Source organism: Brachyistius frenatus, unplaced genomic scaffold, assembly GCF_029030835.1.
Source record: "Brachyistius frenatus isolate BFR_SWC_R1_liver_20210118 unplaced genomic scaffold, ASM2903083v1 Contig_19, whole genome shotgun sequence".
In the NCBI taxonomy this organism is placed as follows: Eukaryota; Metazoa; Chordata; class Actinopteri; family Embiotocidae; genus Brachyistius; species Brachyistius frenatus.
The window spans coordinates 4,869,829-4,888,909 of record NW_027210618.1 but is presented as its reverse complement, the minus strand read 5'-3'; the positions used below and the strand labels follow the sequence as shown (position 1 = coordinate 4,888,909).

The window sequence follows — 19,081 nt, the reverse complement described above, 5'->3', positions numbered from 1 at the left end:
CATAGGGCTCCCTCTGCTGGCACGATGATATAACTGCAGCTTTATGAAGAAGGAAAAAGCTTTACAAATCCAGCCGGAAAAAGCAGGTCCCTGTATGTCAATAATAAGAACACTTTGTCATTTAAACCAAACAAACTAGATTTCGACACGAGGCCCTTCTACAGGCCTCAAGATTGAGTGATAATGCGGTTCTCCCGGTGGTTTGTATTGGACTTAAATTAGGTTGATCCCATTACCAAAATCATGCCTGCATTGTTAAGGTGATAAATCCAGCTGTAATCATGGCAGACACAGGTTGTACTTGCTTGTCATCATTTTACAGCACACTCATCCACTCATGCTCTCATTTGGGCCATTTGATTGAACTTCATAATAACAGTCTCTTTAAAGTGTTAAAACAGCGTTGCTGCTTTTCCTTCAAGCAGTCAAAGAATTGAGGAAAATGGACAGACGTACAGTAAAACCAATAGAAACCAATAAGATAAAGACAGCTCATTTTCTGAAACGTGTTTGTCACATCACCAATGGCTCCAGCACACTATAAATCCTTAGGGCTTTGGTTTTTCCACAACAAACACGTGGCATAGAGACCCTGGAAACGTCCACATGGGCAGGACGAGCAGTGTGTTTGACCTTTTCTCTGCCTTCTGCGCCTGTCTGTACTTAGCTTAAAGACACAAGAGCAGAAGAGTGGTCACTGGCAGTGCTGACAGCTTGAACTAAAGTTTTTGGAGATATATTTGAAGATAAGGGTTGCAGGAACTTCACCACAACAAGTTGATTATTTGCTCGACAGAAAATTAATTTGCAGTTATTTTGATAATGGATTATTTTTTTGAGTCATTTTTCAAGCACAAATGCCAAGCTTTGTCTGGTTCCCACTTCTCAATTGTTAACATTTGATGCTTTTCTTTGTCCTTTAATTCTAGTAAATAGAATATCTATGTTTCATAGACTAAATTATCAATCTGGAAAATAACAGCAGATTAATTATTGCGAAACATGATACAACCCCGTTTCCAAAAAAGCTGAGACGCTGTGTAATGTAAAATGTAAATAAAGTCAAAATGCAATGATTTGCAAAACAGGTAAATCCCCATTTAATAGAAATTCAACCAAAAACAACATATCTAATGCTGAAACTGAGAAATTTTACTGTTTTTTTGGATATGTTCGTTTTAAATTTTATGCCAACAACATGTTTCAAAAAGGTTGGGAGCGGGACATGTTTACTGCTGTGGTGCATCACCTCTTCTTTTAACAACACTCTGTAAATGTCTGGGAACTGAGGAGACCAGTTGTTGGAGTTTTGAAAGTGAAATGTTGTCCCCTTCTTGCCTGATAAAGGATTTTAGCTGCTCAACAGTTCAGGGTCCCCTCTGATGTATTGTTTGTTTAATGATACGCCAGATGTTTTCAATGGGTGACAGGTCTGGACTGCAGGAAGGCCAGTTCAGCACCTGAACTCTCCTACTACGGAGCCATGCTGTTGTAAAACTGTATGTGATTTGGCTTTGTTTTGCTGAAATAAGCAAGGCCTTCCTTGAAAGAGACGTTGTCTGGGTGGCAGCATTTGTTGTTCCAAAACCTGTACACAATATTCAGTAATAATGGTTCCTTCCCAGATGTGCAAGCCGCTCATGCCATGCGCACTAATGTATCCCTGTACCATCATGGATGCTGGCTTTTTAACTGAGCGCTGATAACAAGCCAGATGGTCCCTCTCCTCTTTAGCCCGGAGGTATGCAGACTCCATGATTTCCAAAAATAATTTTATATTTTGACTTGTCAGACGACAAGACAGTTTTCCACTTTGCCTCACCCCGACAGAAAAAGCAAGGGTTTCCCATGTTTTTCACATGGGACACTGGTGATCACTATGACAGATCTTTACCACATGGTGCAACATATGGTAACGTGGGGGAAATATGAGGGAAAGTTTATACATGGGAATATACATGGGCTTCACACATTACACCATGAAAATGTTCCAAAACCCTGTTTCCCATGGGCAAAATCAAATGCACAATCACATGTGTATGTGGTCATATGTGATCGCATGAAGTTTTGGCACGTGAGAAATTCGTGTGCTTTGTCTGTAAGGGTGATGTCGGGTGCAACAATGTGTCTACAGAAAATGGTTTTCGGATGTGTTTCTGAGTCCACGGGGTGATTTCCACTGCACTTTTGTATCTGTTTTTAATGCAGTGGCGCCTGACGGCCCAAAGATCTCTTCGGCCTTATCCCTTTCGTTCAGATATTTCTCTGGATTCTCTGAATCTTTCACTGATATTATGTGCCAGAGATGATGAAATGCCCAAATTATTTCCAAATTTACGTTGAGGAACATTGTTCTTGTTGCACTATTTGCCCACAGAGTCATTCCCAGTGTGGTGAACCTCTCCCCATTTTCACTGCTGAGAGTCTCTGCCTCTCTGGGATGCCCTTTTTTATACTCAATCATGTTAACGCCCATTCGTTTTTTAGTTTAGATGTTCCACCAGATATTTATTTTGGCATTACAGAACCTTTCCAGGCTTTTGTTTCCTCTGTCCAAATTTTTTTTTAAATGTGCTGCTGGCATGAAATTCAAAATGAGAATATAATTTTATAAAATAATGCAATTTCTCAGTGTCAACATTTGACTTGTTGTCTTTGTTCTAGTTCCAATAAAGATGGGTTTACATGATTTGCAAATTGTCACATTTTGTTTTTAATTACATTTTACACAGCTTCCCAACTTTTTTGTAAACAGGGTTGTAATTAGTTGCAGCCCTGCATTGCTCCTTGATTTTCTGTGGTGCCAAATTTGAATAAATTCACTTCATACATTTAAAAGAAACTGTTGACTTAGTCTTTTCTTTTCATGCCACTGAATACTTAAACTTCACTACTTTAAACAGAGACATTCCCACTCATTTGATGACATTTTTGTATAAACTGCAAAATATTATGGACAAGTGGAGCTTGATCGATTAGTTGATTAATCAGTTAGTTGATGGACAGCCAATTAAAAGGCAGCTGTTGCTGTTATTGTCAATTATTTCATGGTTCATGCTTTACCAGTGTTAGAATGTGCCGGGTTTCTTTATACTTAGAGTCACTGTGAAGGAATGTTCCTTCATTATTTGGTTCCTCTGTGCTCTGTGAAAGAAAGGGCATCACTATGACCTTCTGCAGTGAGGGTCGCCATAGGCAACCCAGTGACAAAGATAGGACTGAAGGGACAAATACTCCTAAATTTAAGAGCTGTTATGTCCACAGAGGCAGACTGTCTCCACAACCCCAATATTAACTGAGTTTCAAGGATAAAGGTGATGTGTCTCCTTATCTAGAAATGTAAAACATTCAGTGGTTTTTAAAAAACTGTGGACAATGAGAAAAGAGCTCTGCACTTAATCTAAATCTGCTTGATCAAATATGTCACGAGATAGTTCTGCTGAAGTCATCACATGGTTCTCAGAGGCTTCTTCTAGTAGAGTGGAGCAGCTGTGTGATTTTATATCAATAAATTGTATTTGTTAGATTATTTTTTTTAATTAGAGATTATGTTCAAATGGATTTAAGTAGTACGTTAGTGTGGTCTCACTGCTTTTACTCAAGTATGTTGTGTAAGATTGGGATACTTCCACCTCTGGAGGGATTTTGGTGTTGATTTGTTGGTAGTGAAGTCGCTGGGCTTCTCCACCTTTTCTATCCCCACATCAAGCACTATAATGGAAAGTCTGACTTTAAAGTCTCTTCTATGGTTATGGTTTACACTGACTAAGATGGCCTGGGTGACTTGTGAGTATTTCATCAATAATTTTGGAGTGATACTTATGTCCCCCTTTTTTCTTTTTTAATAAAATGTCTTTATTCCATTGTTGTACCTTGGTGTTTTTATCATTATTGGGTGATGCCTGTGTGCCTAATTGCCCCCCATGGAGAGATTAAAGCTTTATTCTAATGTACTCTGATGTTAAATGCGAGAAGCTACAGTATGTTTCAGCTTTGCATTTAGATTTTTGGAGTGTTATAATCCGAGGCTGGCAGGTGTATGTGTCTGGTGTGTCCGAAACATTCAGAGTTGTTTGCACTTCATCAAAAAGCCATGATCTCAAAACAGAGAACTAAAAACACAATCGCTTTCTGTGCGAGAGAGGCAGATTTGATTTTGCCGAATCGTCATTGGTTGTGAGACGACGACGTTTTATTTGCCCGCTTCTAATTGGCCAATTGAATCAGAGTGACGTCCCAAGCAGACCAATGGGAGGCTGCCACACTGTGGCTAGGAGAGGTCCCGCTGCCTCCACGAACATCTTCATCGCCTCCTTCCCTTTCTCCTTCTCTACCGACTAGTCTGCATCTGGGCCAGTCCGAGGAGCGCGCAGCTTTGGCTTTCACGTCGCGAAAGAGCTGAAGAGGCGGCTGCCACGGTCTCAATCTGCAACTCGACCTTCTCGCGGGTGTAATTAAAGGTGAAGGAGACGTGTCGCCGGCGCGGTGTGCCATGTTGAGGCTGATCTTTTTGGCCGCTCTCGCCGGCTTCTCTCGGGCCAGCGATGTGCTTGAATACACCGATGACGATTTCGAAAGCAGGATCGGAAGCCATGAACTGGTCCTGGTGGAGTTTTTTGCTCCTTGGTGAGTCTTTTCAGTTTTTTTTTGGGGGGGGGGGGGTTTCGAGTATGTGAGCGATGACTCCATTTGTAAAACGTGACCAATGCTAACGCCAGCCCACTCGCTGTTTTACGCTCACTTGGCGGAACGCAAAACACCGTGAATGTATTTCCAGCTGCTCCGAGAGCTCTTAACTGGTTGTACAAATGTCTTTTGTGTTCGTCGTGAACATCGCCAGCCGTCCCGTCACATTTTCAGGTTTATTGGCCAGCGACCAAACGTTAGCGCGTTAGCTCGAGGCGGAAGCTGACGAGCTGTCTCGTCAACGTGTTTGAAGTTGGACCAGTGAGTTCAGGGCTGCTGCAGTTTTGACAGAAAATTAAACCTTTAAAAACTTCTATCACAATAAATCACGACGTGCTCTCGAATAGCTTTTCGCTTTTTCAATGAAAACTACGTGCGAATGAAGCTACGAGGAAGTTAGGGGTGTGTCCGCTTACTGTTGTAACGATCTGATTGGCCGGTGAAGTTTTGTTGTCCAGCTCTGATTGGTCGGGAGGAACCGTGACGCAGTCCTACTCTGCCAAACTTGAATAAAAACGAAATTAATCCGAGTATTTGTTAAAACGTTTCATTTAAACACTGTCTGTGAACATTGTTGGCCAGGCAGGCAATACAAGTAATAGTGACAAGCCAGTTTTGGAAAATTGTGGTTGTGATTTGTTATTATTTGCTGACGAGTTATGAACCAAACAATAGAATGATCAGCCAAGAAAGTGATCAAACGTGAGGTAAGTAAAGCCCGAATAGTATTTGTCAACTAATTAAAATCAAAAGATTTTCAGTGGTATAAATCCTTTTATTTCCTAATATTTTTTTTGTATTTTCTGACCTTTCAGAGGTATTAAATTCCACTGAGAAATCCCTAGATCCCCTTCAGGATTCTCACCAAGCTGAAACCTGAGGTGTAATTTGTTCTCCTGCTCCATATCCTCTTATCCACTAGGTGTGGCCATTGTAAACGGCTAGCACCCGAGTACGAGGCAGCGGCCACACGTCTGAAAGGCACCGTTGCTCTCGCCAAGGTATTGCATAATGCAGCTTACTTACCTACGTCCACTTACGCATGACTTTCTGAACTGTTTACCTGCTCAGAAAGTGAATTATTTTCTTTTCCCTTAGGTTGACTGCACAGCAAATGGCAACATATGCAGCAAATATGGCGTGAGTGGCTACCCAACCCTGAAGATCTTCAGGGATGGAGAGGAGACTGGTCCCTATGACGGCCCCAGAACTGCAGGTATATTTCTCGTTATATGTATATTTTTTTTTTAATCTGGTTTGTTCATACATCCTCATATCTACACAAATACATCTTATTTCTGCTGTGTCATGGCTATTTTCTATAGTCTCCTGTGTTTCTCTCCTCTGCGTGTAGATGGGATCGTCAGCTTCCTGAAGAAGCAGGCCGGCCCGTCTTCCGTGGAGCTCAAGGCCGACGAAGACCTGAAGAAGTTTATCGCCGATCAAGACGCGAGTGTTATTGGTGAGTTTGTTTTCCCAAGTTTCAAGACTGCCTCTGCAAGCACTCCATTTTTTTTTAGTGTTTGCTCAGCCCCTCACTAGTAATGGGAAATTCTGACAGCGGCTCAATTACCTGGATTTGCCTGACGCACACAGTCAGACATTGTTGCACTGGAGGTCTTTGCTTGTGAAGTTGCACACGTCATCCTGACCTGAAGGTGATTGATCTTTCCTTCTCAGGGTTGTTTGCTGATGACAAAAGCACGGCACAGGTGGAGTTCCTGAAGGCAGCCAGCGCCTTGAGGGACAACTACCGCTTTGCCCACACCAACTCTGAAGCTCTGCTCAGCAGCTACGGCGTCGGTGCCGAGTGAGTAGATCTCTCGGCGTTCTGCCTCGTCATCTTACTTCTTTTGACGCGAGTTCAAAGGACCGGCGGAGCAGCTGTTGGCGCAGCACGACTACAGCGATATTCCCTTTGTTCTGTTCACAGGGGAGTCCTCCTGTTCCGCCCACCGCGACTCAACAACAAGTTTGAAGAAAGCTCTGTCAAATTCAGCGAGGACAAATTCACCAGCAACAAAGTCAAAAGATTCATCCAGGACAACATGTGAGTGATGATTTTCTTTTCTCTCTTTTTTTTTTTGGTGCAGTTTTCTTCCAACACATCCTGTCATTAGTGTCCATAAGCTGCTGCTCCAGATAACCAGTAGTAATAGTTTATTTTATTTGCAAAGCACAAATTGTTTACATAGTAGTTGTTGTTGTAGGCGGCGGTGACATAAACAGTCACTCTGCATGGTAATAGATATTTGTGTGTGTGGCCCAGTGCCAACAGGATCTTGCAGTGTAGGTGAGGTGATCTCTGCAAACAGGCCTCACTCACTTCCAACAGTAGGACGAGCAACGAGTTTGGCACTGATTAACAAAGCTTCGCTTGACTGGTGTCGCTACATTTTGTAGATAAATGATTCTCACATCGGAGTTACAAAAAAAAAAAAAAAAAAAAAATCATTGTCGTTTGCATTATTTATTGAGCGACATGAAGGGACCATCGTAGGAGGCAGAAACACTGCTGCTGGAGTTCTAATTATAGAATACACTAATGCTGTGCTGGACTTCGCCTGTGTGACACTAACCAGTGGAAGAAAAAGTTGATCTGAGCTGCACCATGATTTAAAAGAGAAAGGAAAAAAAGAGATGTTTTTAATGTGGTTCATCACCATTTTTAAACACGCAGCTTTGGCAGGAAACTTTAGTGGGAGGCTCACTAGCAGGCCATTTCCTGTGCTATTGTTTTGCCCATTTGTCTTCATGGGTTCATTTTTTTTTTTTTTTTTTTTTAAACGTACCCTTAAACCAAAGATAGTGATCATCTGCCTGTTGTCTACATGTGGTTTACCAGCGTTTGCACTAGCTGTCATGGGATGAGGTTTGAAGAAGAGTCTCCTGTTTTATCTGTAAGATGCAGGATAACTATTCATCTGTTTTTACTTTCACTTTGCTCCTGCCTCCGAGCTTCTCTGAAGGGAGCCTGCATGGAAGGAATGTTTTTAAAATATCAGCACGTTCTGCAGATTTACTGAAAGATCCGAACGGTGTGATTTTTTTTTTTTTTTTTTTTTGGACCAAGTCCACAACCGGGTAAAAGAGTGCTGGTTTAAATTTCTTTGTAAACTCCATATTTCCGTTCTCTCTCCTACTCAGCTTTGGAATCTGTCCCCACATGACGGACGACAACAAAGATCAGCTGAAAGGGAAAGACCTGCTGGTGGCTTACTATGATGTGGACTATGAGAAAAATCCTAAGGGCTCCAACTACTGGAGGAACAGGTTGGTGTCTCTAAACGTTCCTCTGCACTGTGCAGTGTTTGTTGACGCTCAACTTTATCATTAATCTCACAACAAGACAAAATGTTTTCTTTCTCACCACATTCTCTGAAACCATATTGAAAAGACCGCGACACCTGTTTTCACACGCACAGCTGTTACTTTCACCTTTTTTTGTTTTGTTTTCAACGGCACGACTTGAACGACACTTGACATTTTGCAGGGTGATGAAGGTGGCCAAGGGCTTCCTGGATCAGGGCAAGTCGCTCAGCTTTGCTGTCGCCAACAAGAACGCGTTCAGCCACGATGTGTCCGAGTTCGGGCTGGACGGCAGCTCGGGAGAACTTCCTGTGGTGACCATCCGCACCGCCAAGGGAGACAAATACGTCATGCGTGAGGAGTTCTCGTAAGTCCGGGGACACACACACACACTCTCGCCATTTAGTGAGTTGGTTTTAGAAGAATGCAGCTGTGGAGCTCTGTAAACTATTTAAAAGATGCTGGTCCGACACGTGTAGCGTTAGATAGCAGGTTCTGTAAGTTTAGAGGACGATGTGACATTATATTTTGTCTGTCCGATTATTGTTTAAAGAAGTGAGCAGGCAGCAGGAGTATTTAGAATTTACATTTAGTGTTCGATCGGTCTAATTTATCTGGAGCTGTTGCTTTACTTTACAGTCGTGTTCATGCAGCTCGATAGTTTCGGCCGCTTGACTGCTGAGGATTTCCCAGTGTTTTTTATTTATTTTTATTTTTATAAATTTTCAGAGTAAGTGAAGGAATTTGGAGAGAGGAGACAGATGTGAGGAAGAACTATAGGTTGTAATGATGCTGAATGGCAAAACAAGGAGAAAATAAAAGAACTCATCCAACAGGAAGAAGTTGCAGCTAATCCAAGATGAAATGGAGGTCAGGCAGGTCAGGCATCAGATGATACGAGACGTAAGCAAATACAAAGCAGCTGATGAGGTTAAACTTGCACTCGTATCTGTTCTGTAACGTTAGAAGTACAATCTTTTATTCAAATTAAATACATCAAGATTAAATAATAATAATAATAAAAAAAAACCTGCTACAAAAGGAGGTAGAGCTCTTTTGATTTGGGATGTTCAAGTGGAACTATTAAACTAGAATATCCATTTTTTTATTATTATTATTATTATTTATTTTTTTTCCATATTGTGTGTAGAAGCGCAGCGTTACAGACCGTGACTTCGTGTTTCGGGGTGAAGAGGATGTATTTTGGAGATCTGTATGATGAGTGGAACGTGTTCACATTTGAATTGAATGACGGTGTCCTGCTGTTTAAACACATCAAACGCTGATTGTCATGATCATCACAACCACGCTGGGCCCGGCGCTGCAGGGAGGTGTGACATCGTGCTGTGATGATGGGCGCGTTTTGTTTCCGATGTCGCGCTGATGGGAAGTTTCAAAGGTTATAAAGAATCCTTAAATTCGAGTCGCATGCGAGGCGGCGGATCTGTGGAAGATGTCGGGCCTTTTTTTTTTTTTTATTCTCAACCCGTGCGATCACATTTTGCACCCTGAAGTGCAAAAGTCTGTTGAATGACTTCCAACCGCAGCCTGAACTAAAAGACTTGTTTTGATGTGTGTGCACATGTTCTCCCAACAGCCGGGACGGAGCAGCTCTGGAGCGTTTCCTGCAGGACTACTTTAACGGCCGCGTGAAGCGCTACCTCAAGTCAGAGCCCGTCCCCGAGAACAACGATGGGCCCGTCAAGGTGAGAGGATTCTTCGCTTCTGTAGAAACCTGGTTAAGATTTGTACCTCAGACTCATGTTTGTTTTGTTTTGTTTTTTCCATTTTGATGTGATGTTTAGACTCCTGCTGTGTGTGTGTGTGTGTGTGTAAAAAAAGAAGTCCATCTGAAGTACATTGATCTGTTATTGCGCTCCCTTCCTCAGTGTTTGGGCCACTGGGAGGGTTAGTTTGTTTCTCATTTACTGAAAGTATCCAGAGATGAGGCCATTTGTCCCGCAGAGATTTTGAACTTTTATTGTATTGCAAGATAAGCGTGGATCAGTACTGTGGCAGTGGGAGGATGGGTAGTTAGGTTGGCCGTGATTCTACTGCTCCAGTGTTGGCTTCCTTCATTGGGTTGAGATGCAGCTTCTTGTCGGGTTCGGAGCGATGCACCGGTTTACTTTCACAGACGATACTCTGACACGACGGCGCGGCGAACCTGTAACGTCGGCCCTTTTTCTTCAGGTTCTCGTGGCGGAGAACTTCGACTCCATCGTCAATGACGACAGCAAAGACGTGCTGATCGAGTTCTACGCTCCGTGGTGCGGACACTGCAAGAGCCTGGAGCCCAAGTACAACGAGCTGGGAGAGAAGGTGAGGGGACGGACACGAAAATACCAATCCAGCTTCTCCCACATGAAGAGAAATGTGGATAAAAGCAACATTTTAATCGGCTGAACCGAAGAAGCAAAATGTTTCTCCCAAATGTTCACAAACCTGCTACAAGTTATGAAGTTTAACAGCAGCAGCTGAACAGAAAGAACCTCGATCATTCATCTGACCGTTGTGCTTTCATTATAAAATACATGTCAATAATAGTTCACAATTGAGTAGTGTCTGTTTTATGCGACTCGTGAGGTCAGTTGTTGGATTTCTTGTTGACTGGTTCGTAACATCAAAGAACCCGACGAGGGCCGCAACTAACTTTCATCAATCAATCTGACAGATTGCGAAGTCACTTAAATTGATTCATTTTGGAAATTTTCTCATTTGTATTTGGACAATTGATCACCTCTGACATCTTTTGCTCCACGGGGCCAACCAGGCTTACAGCCATGTTGGTTTTTGTTTGAAAGTGTCATTCGATTCAGCTTTGATCCGCCTCTCGAGGCAAAAGAAGGATTAAACGTCAGTTAAATATAACCTGCTCATTGATTTTACAGAAGTATCATTGATTAATCAACTAATCTTTTCATTTCACAGCAGACAGCACTCTCAGTACGATAAGTGTCTCTTCTTCTTCTACAGCTGGCCAACGATCCCAACGTTGTTATTGCCAAGATGGACGCGACGGCCAACGATGTGCCACCTCCATTCGAAGTCAGCGGGTGAGTCGCGTCATATTCAGGCTGCTCTCAGACTCCAGGAGCTTTAAGTCTTTGTGGAGCCGAGAAATTAAGTATTTTGAAATGAATGGAGCATTTATATAACATATATTCATCCGCACACTCAACACACTGATAGGAAACGGCAAGGGGGAGATTTATTTTGACCCTTTCATTATAAAAATGTTGACTCTGGCTATTGTTTCGATTTTATCGGTACTTCTCGATCTGTTTTCTTATCGCTCCTATTCATCGACAAAAAAAGAACAGGACTAGAAATGAATTGTATCGTTAATATACAAATATTATTGTTTCCCTCAAGATAATAACAAATGTTTCTTAAAAATGGCAACTGCTCCAGTTCAGAAGTGACTTTTGTTCGACGTCCCTTCTGGTGATTTGAACCACTCGACAGAATCAGAAACTAAAGAAACAAGATGTTCCTCTCAGTCATGTCAGACTGAAAAACGTTGTCATGTCTTGTTTGTCTTGGATTAATTTGATCATGTCGGTCACTGTGATTACAATAAAAAATGGCCGACGGGACTTAATAATGTGAATTCTTATCTTTGCCTTCGAACCTTTTTCTTTTCCAGTTTCCCAACAATCTACTTTTCTCCAGCCGGACGCAAGATGAACCCAAAGAAATACGAGGTGAGCATCGACTCGAGTCGTCTTTGTTAAAGCGAGTTCATGTCTGCGGCGTGTCCTGATCGTGTCTTCCCGCCGCTCTCGTTCCAGGGAGGTCGCGAGGTGAGCGACTTCGCCGCCTACCTGAAGAAGGAGGCCTCCAACCCCTTAGTGATGCAGGAGGAGTCCAAGAAGAAGAAGAAGAAGAAGGACGACGAGGAGGACGAGAAGATAGAGCTATAAAAGCTCCAAACAGGAACTCGACATCCCCCCCACCACGAGAGGAGGAGGAGGAGGAGGAGGAGGATTGGGAAAGAGAAAGAACTAAATTATATTCCACTCTTTTAATGACCTGCCGAATGCTCTGAAGTCGAAAAAGATGCGGCCCTCCGCTGCTCTGGGAATACTGTGGAGAGGTGGTGGCCATGTTTAAAAGCAAAAACACATTTTTAGGAAAGAGGAAACGGCTTTTTCCAAAATTGAGATTTCTATTTCCCCCCCTGGTCTGTCTTCTACACCTCAGGCTGATGCACTTTGGTTTGATACGAGTCTCCAGTCATCTGTTGCTTTGGTTTTCGTTGCTGTTGTCATCACAGGGGATAATGGTAATGGTGAATTTCTTTTTTTTTTTTTTTTTTCATTTTTTTTTTTTTTTTTTTTTTTTTTTGTAACAGGTCTTTGTTTTTGTACATTTGGAAGGATTGTGGAATAAAAAAAAAGTCCCACAAAACTGAAATTAACTCCTACGATCTCATTCATGAACGTTTTGCACCGTCATGTGTTGAAAAATTCAAAATCCTGTCGTTCATTAGCTGAAATTGTTGCTGATTTTTCAAGCCTTACTTGTAAATGAATTCTGGTGTGTAGGACTGTGTGAAGTCTTATTTTGCTTTTACACACGGGGATGTAATTGACAATTATTTTTTATTAATTGCTCATTTTATTTTTTAATCCTGTTTTTTTTTTTATTCCTCAATTAAACCAATAATTTAATCTACAAAATGTCAGGACATTTTTTATAAAAGACAACTGTCAAAGGTTCCCAAAGACCACGGAAAGAAGTCTCGGATCCGAGGAAGCAGTGCAACCCCAAAGCTGTTTAGTTATCAAAGATATAAAACAAATCTGATAAATGACTCGCAAGGATTCAATTAGCTGAATTAATTTTCTGTTCACTAAGCCATTTCATCTTTTCTTTGCACTTTTAGAACACTTCAACTTTAACCTGCATTTAAATGAGGCTGTAGAGTAATCACAATTTGGGATTTAAGTAACCTAATAAAATGCTCCCATCATCACAAAAATATAAATCGCTGCAAATACAACTGATTTCTTACAGCATGACATCTATTAACTCCAAAATACAGCAAAAGAGTATTTCTGTAACATAAGTTACATGTATATTAGACCAGTACTCAAAAACTCTTGTCAGAGTTTTGGGTTGAATAAAAGATGTCAGTTCATTCACAGTCAAACATTTTTATCTGATGATGTGACTGAAGGCTTTCATGTTTGAAGTCTGTGCCCTCTGCCGGAGTCCGAATAGGTTGTTATTTTGGGCATTACTGCTTCCAAACAGTAGGCGGCAACTCCGCAGGCGTTTAGCTGTGGATCACTTCCTGGCAAACAGCGACGAAGAAGAAAAGGAGCCAATCAGATTGCGAGTAGAGAGGACTCGTCCGGGCATGTTCAGAAGGTTCAAGCTGGACACGTGGGGCATCAGACGGTAAAGTATTGTACAACTTGATCTTTTTTTTGTGCCATGTTGCTCGTTTCTGTTTTCTGTCAACGTTCATGAATACGGAGGTCATATTTTGGTATTTATTTCATGAGATATTTGTCTGTGATAAGTGACGCGCGGTGTCTTTAAGGTGGGTTTCACCGGCTGGTTAAATTGGCTTTTTCAGTCCCGGACGACATTTGGAGCTGGACGCAGCTACCGGCCGAGTTCAACCCCGCATGAAGCAGGACACTCCGCTTTTTATGAATTGTTAGTGGCCATTGTTAAATACGGCTTAAAGACAACTCGCCAAGCACGTGTTTGTAATGAATCGAAAGCTGTTCCTGTCCCGCAGGGCCTGTCCCGAGGACGCGGACAGCCACGTGTTTGAGTGGCTTGGACGTTGATGTATCATTTCGTTTTAATCGAGCCTTGTAATCACGACGATGATATAAATCAGGCAGACTCAAGTTAAAGAGAGCCTGGGGACCAGAAGAAGAGTCTTGAACGGGGTTTGGTCCCGATTGTGGATTTGGAAGATCCAGTAAGATCTCCCAGACCTAAACAATTTACTCAATGAAAACAAATCGTTGCATTCATCTTGCTAGAAGAGACTCCCGGTGTACAGTGCAGTTACTACAGCGTGTTGTAATTTGTTGCTGTCAGTGACCTGCTCCTAAAGTCAGTGTGTCTTTGCATGGATGCGTCTGTGAAATCTTAGTTTAGACTGTAAAAGGAAGAATTTGAAGCCTTTCTTTAAGGTTATTCCTCGTGTCACTGGTGAAAAGGCTCTTGCACTAAGAACCAAGATGACCCAACATCCTCAGATACAAAAAGTTGAAGGTGCCTCGTTCTTTCAAGAGTAAATGTTTTAAATTGTGCATCCTAAATTTGGTCTTTTATTTCCTCAGAAATGACGACAAGGCTAGTTTCATCCTTTAATGATGGCGGCGCCATCAAAAAGGTATAAAGCCTCTTCACGGGGGCTTCTCAGCAACCGCCGGTATTTGTGCAAAAGAGCCGCGCTGCTTTGCGCCACGGAGAGCGCAAGAGCCAGGAAGAAACGGCAACAGAAGACGGTAGTCACCGGCATGAAGTCGAAAAGAACGGCTACCCACCATGAACCACCGGATACAAGCAAAGTGGTTAAAAAACCTAACCGGACTCGTCAAAGCCATCTGAATGGACGCGGACTCTGCGAGTCTGCGCCGAAAGCAGCTGACCACCGCACTTTACCGACGTCCCTCGGAGACCGCTGGGAGGTGGACAGCGGTTTCTCCTCTGAAGCCAGTCCTCCGGTCAGCGGTCGAAGCTCGCCGTGCCTCAGCTCCCGCCCGACCACGGTGGTGGCGCTGGACTGCGAGATGGTGGGGACGGGGCCCGGCGGGCGCTGCAGCGAGTTGGCCCGCTGCAGCGTCCTGGACTACCGCGGGAACGTCCTGTACGATAAATACGTCAGACCGTGTCAGCCCGTCACGGACTTCAGGACTCGATGGAGTGGCATCCGAAGACGTGACCTGCACGACGCCACGCCCTTCGCTCGGGCCAGAGAGGAGGTGAGGCGCGTTCTCTTGTTCATCACACCGGGACCGGCAGCCGCACTCGAATATATTTCTAATGCCCGAACTTGCTGAAATTGAGTTCCTGCTGAGCTGTTTGATGCATTGTGCTTCATAATATTGCTGACAAGGTGATTTGAATCCGTCCAAATGATCTCATGAACTGATGTCCTCTGTGCTGTGCACTTCGTCTCCTGTAGATCCTGAAGGTACTTGAAGGTAAAGTAGTCGTGGGCCACTCCATCTACAACGACTTCGAGGCGTTGGACATCCTCCACCCGGGTCACATGGTCAGGGACACGTGTACCACCCGTCTCCTCAGCCGGTTGGCCGGTTTCCCCCGACAACGCTGCCCCTCCCTCAAAATCCTGGCCAATAAGCTGCTGAACCGGAAGATACAGGTGAGCGTGTGCGGATGTCACACACTGCGGATCTGCGGTTTTATATCCATTCGGTATAAAACCTCCGGTATCCACGGTTACGTACTCTCCTGCGCCCGCTGAGGCTACAAGAGTTTGTAGAGAAAGAGTGTTTAAGAACTTTTGCGGAGCCCACGGACGGTTTAAAGACCACCTCCACCTGCCCCGGTGCAGATCTTTGAGATGGTCTCCGGACATCCTTGCGTGTATCTAAAGCCCCTTTTACACTGCCGGTACTGGCTCGTCTCGATCGCACTCACTTTAGTGACTCAGAAGTGAGTTGTGGATAGTACCTGGGGTTAGTTTTGGTGTCGCCACTGAGGAATCGAGCGAGCTGAGCCAATACTGCTGACCACCGATTGGTCAGAGAGAATCATCACAAGCACTAGCTTCAACCAGCCGAGCTAACAACCTGCCGAACGCCGCCGCGGTCAGTCGAGGAGTTTCAAGAACAGCACCTCCTCCGTTTCCTTCATTGTTTGTGTAGCGGTGACGATTACGTCTCGGCAAAGCCAATCCTATAATGTAGGAAGTAGAGACGGCGGAAAAGGGGCTTCAGAGGGTCCGATTTCCTGTCCGTCAGAAGCAAATAACAACCCACGGTCTTATCCAGGCAAAAAAACTTGAATCTACAACAAATCTTAGGGAAAGCTTTTGTCACAAGTGGAAAAGGTATATGGTAAAAAAAAAAGAAAATTGGAAGATGGGATCATATATATATATGTATATATATATATATATATATATAAAATTTTTATTTGTATATAACTTTGTGTGTGTATATATACTTTAAACAGTCCAATATATTTATTTAATAAGTGTGGACCCTCTCCAGGTCGGGAGGCGAGGTCACTGCTCAGTGGAAGATGCTCAAGCCGCCCTCGACCTCTACAAGCTGGTAGAGGGCGAGTGGGAGCAGGAGCTGCACGGCAAGCTGAGAGACGACGACGCGCCCCACGAGCCGAGCTTCGCCTCCTCCAACCACTACATGCAGGACGAGTACTGGCCCGATGATGTCACAGCTGACAGCCAATGAGAGGAGAGGGTACTCGCGACGCATCGAGTGGGAAATACCTCAAAAAGCTCCCGACGCGTGCTGGTTTATCAGAGCGGCGAGCGGGAAGTTACATGAATGAGAATCACCGACGCGACGTCAAGTGTGGATGGAAGAAAAAAAAGGAGCCCTTTTCATTTTAGAGGAGAGTGTCATGAAATGATCTACCTTGATGTACCGTGTCACTTTTAAGGACAATAACTTTTGCTTGAATTGAAACCATTTTCTAACTTATTACTTTTAAACATGGTCAGAGTTCCAAACAGCATATTTTTTTGCTGTGACAGCAGATATTCGCCTGCCGAGGCGTTTTGATGATCAGGTTAGTCGTTGCAGACTTGGTCATGTTTAGAGTGAAAGTTTGGTGCTCCTACAGTTGAGGGTTCAGTTACTTGCAGTTCTCGAACACGATCTGCTCTGTGTTGAAAGGTGAATTTAAACTATTTATGGGAAAACGTGGCAACGAGTGCAGCTATTTTGAAAAGCACAACTTTGAGCAAACTAGAAAGCAGCGCAAGATGCAGCTTTTCAAATGTTCTTTACTGCCTTAAAGGCAAATGTGTTATTGGAAGATATATATTTGGGACACTTTTTAAGTCAAATTTTCTTATTTAAGTGTTACAAATCCTTCCATACATGCGTGGCCTCGGGGTTTAGTTTAACAACTGTGACTGTATTTCACTGCAAGCTGCTCGTAAACATCCCAATAAATGGAATCATGTTCAAATGGAGCTTCATAACTTTTGATTTAAATGAGTGTGAACAGAGAAATGTTCACTTTGGGTTTTCTTGTTGTTTTACAAGAGCTGCGGTTTAACTGCAGCCACTATTAAACACTGAAGCTGAAGTTCCTCCAGTTCTGTTTCCATCAACACAAACACATCTTCTGCTTTATTATTTTGTTTGGGCCACAAAAAAAAAAGAAGCAAAATATTTGGTTCAATTAGTTGCAGGAAAAAGTCAGTTAAAGCTGGACAGAACTACCAAAAAAAGATCTGATATTGAAATATAGAAACACACATTGGTTATTAAACACTTTTGACACGTGACATATTTGTAAAATGGGAAACTTATGCACTGATGCTGATCGACATATCTAATCGGCCTATAAAATCCGGTATAATGTTCACCTCTTGTATTTAGGTTATGCTTTCTTTTTTTTCTCCCCACAGATTCAAAAGAAAAAGGTTTTTTTGCGTCTGCGACAGCTGTAGTTCGAGACCTTTTGTTTTCAGGTCGGCCGTCCATCCAGTTCTCATCAACGCAGTTTCTCAAGAACGCCTTGAGGGAATTTCCTCAAAATCTGGACAAACATTCACTTGGTCCCGAGGATGAACTGTTTAGATTATAGGGGGGGGGAGGTCGAAGGTCACTGTGACCTCACAAAACACTTGTGTTTTGGAATTTAAGACTTCACGCATACGATTATCACCCAACCCACCGTTCCTCCTCAGCGCTGCAGAGCTTTGAGTCTTTCAGCTCCTTGTTTTGGTTTTAAGACCCAACGACTTCACTTTTGCTTCACTCATTGGTGGCTTTTTTTGTCTTTTTTTCTCAACTGCAGCCGGCAGGTTGTTATTCACACAAAAAGACTTAAAAAAAAAAATAAAATCTGGACACGACACCGTCGGCTACATTCTCAGCACTGAACAGCAGACCGACGGCAGTTAGTTGGTAACGACAGGTGAACATTTGGCCACTACAGAACCAGACGGTTTGCGTGTCGCATCGTCCCGACACGTCACAGACACGCACCAAAAAACATGCTGCACAAGTCGAGAGGGAACACAAATGAGCTGAAGGGAGTATTTATTTAACAAACATCTGAGTTTTTGTCACACTTTTTAACAGAAGCTCTTTACGGAAATGTAGTCAGCTATGTTATTTTACACATACATATTGTTATATATATTTTTGCGTGTGTGGTCTTGGATATTATCGTTATGCTAATAGCAGAGCAGCGTTGTAGCATCACAAGTAACAGTTGGCCTCCCACGGTGTTGGGAAATGTTTTTGGAGATCATCCAGATCGGCTAGTTGGAGTGTGTCACAAACACCGGACCAGCCTGCAAAATCATCTGTCGTCATCAAGTCCAAGTAGGGTACTAAATCCACTTTAGTAACTTTGGGCTGACCCAGTATACTTGTAATTACTGACTTATAATTCTAAAAAAAGAAGAGTTTAGAGAGAGGAGAGTAATCCACACACAAAAAAACACCCTGTTACTTTTAAACTTGGGATTTTCTACCGTAACCGAACATGCAGGGCAGCGAGCTGCAGGGGGAGCTCCACATTTTCTGATACCGTATTTCAGCGTTCTGTAAATGGCTTTGTCTGTGTGCCTCAGCATCTTCGTTCTCACACACACACACACACACACACACACACACACACACACACACACACACACACACACACACACACACACACACACACACACACACCCCTAAAGGCTGAACTTGGCCCTACAGTGAAGGCCATAGGGAGAGAACAGAGCATAGCATTGTTTGGACAATCCATCTTTCACTAAAATCGCTTTATTGAGCAGGTCAGGCCCTGATTGAGCAGATTACGGGTCGGCCGCCTGCTCCTTTGTCGTTGCATCAGGAGGAAAACGTGTGGCGGTGACGTCAGCGCGACGGGGGGGATA

General features: G+C 43.2%; 3 protein-coding genes across 4 annotated transcripts in view; 2 read left to right on the top strand and 1 right to left on the bottom strand.

The window, feature by feature from the left end:
* The first annotated feature begins 4,287 nt into the window (after positions 1–4,287).
* pdia3 (protein disulfide isomerase family A, member 3) lies at positions 4,288–12,525 on the top strand. Its single transcript, XM_069695408.1, has 13 exons — positions 4,288–4,626; positions 5,609–5,687; positions 5,785–5,902; positions 6,041–6,148; positions 6,367–6,496; positions 6,620–6,736; positions 7,834–7,959; positions 8,180–8,362; positions 9,593–9,701; positions 10,189–10,317; positions 10,972–11,051; positions 11,645–11,702; positions 11,790–12,525. The coding sequence occupies exons 1-13, from the start codon at positions 4,493–4,495 to the stop codon at positions 11,919–11,921; spliced, it is 1,503 nt and encodes a 500-aa protein (XP_069551509.1). The 5' UTR covers positions 4,288–4,492; the 3' UTR covers positions 11,922–12,525.
* The window catches only part of map1ab (microtubule-associated protein 1Ab), a 229,689-nt gene continuing 220,623 nt past the window's right edge, over positions 10,016–19,081 (bottom strand). Inside the window, exon 8 of the transcript XR_011310785.1 lies at positions 10,016–10,025. The gene's annotated coding sequence lies outside the window, so the exon portion shown is untranslated. The remainder of the gene's footprint in view (positions 10,026–19,081) is intronic.
* Positions 13,374–17,157, top strand: isg20 (interferon stimulated exonuclease gene). 2 transcript variants are annotated; one of them, XM_069695410.1, is made up of 4 exons: positions 13,374–13,404; positions 14,310–14,954; positions 15,158–15,358; positions 16,212–17,157. In XM_069695410.1, exons 2-4 carry the CDS (start codon positions 14,340–14,342, stop codon positions 16,410–16,412), a joined length of 1,017 nt encoding a protein of 338 aa, XP_069551511.1. In that variant the 5' UTR covers positions 13,374–13,404; positions 14,310–14,339; the 3' UTR covers positions 16,413–17,157. The 2 variants fall into 2 exon arrangements, with proteins under 2 accessions (XP_069551511.1, XP_069551512.1); XM_069695411.1 differs by lacking the exon at positions 13,374–13,404 and adding an exon at positions 13,440–13,484.

What these genes read in the sequence shown, in the direction of transcription:
- pdia3 (XM_069695408.1), top strand. Translation starts at nt 4,493, where the DNA reads ATGTTGAGGCTGATCTTTTTGGCCGCTCTCGCCGGCTTCTCTCGGGCC. An exon ending in TCAAGACGCGAGTGTTATTG is followed by an intron (nt 6,149 to 6,366) that starts GTGAGTTTGTTT and finishes TTTCCTTCTCAG; the next exon opens with GGTTGTTTGCTGATGACAAA. An exon ending in AGATTCATCCAGGACAACAT is followed by an intron (nt 6,737 to 7,833) that starts GTGAGTGATGAT and finishes TCTCCTACTCAG; the next exon opens with CTTTGGAATCTGTCCCCACA.
- isg20 (XM_069695410.1), top strand. Translation starts at nt 14,340, where the DNA reads ATGATGGCGGCGCCATCAAAAAGGTATAAAGCCTCTTCACGGGGGCTT. An exon ending in TCGCTCGGGCCAGAGAGGAG is followed by an intron (nt 14,955 to 15,157) that starts GTGAGGCGCGTT and finishes CGTCTCCTGTAG; the next exon opens with ATCCTGAAGGTACTTGAAGG. An exon ending in TGCTGAACCGGAAGATACAG is followed by an intron (nt 15,359 to 16,211) that starts GTGAGCGTGTGC and finishes GACCCTCTCCAG; the next exon opens with GTCGGGAGGCGAGGTCACTG.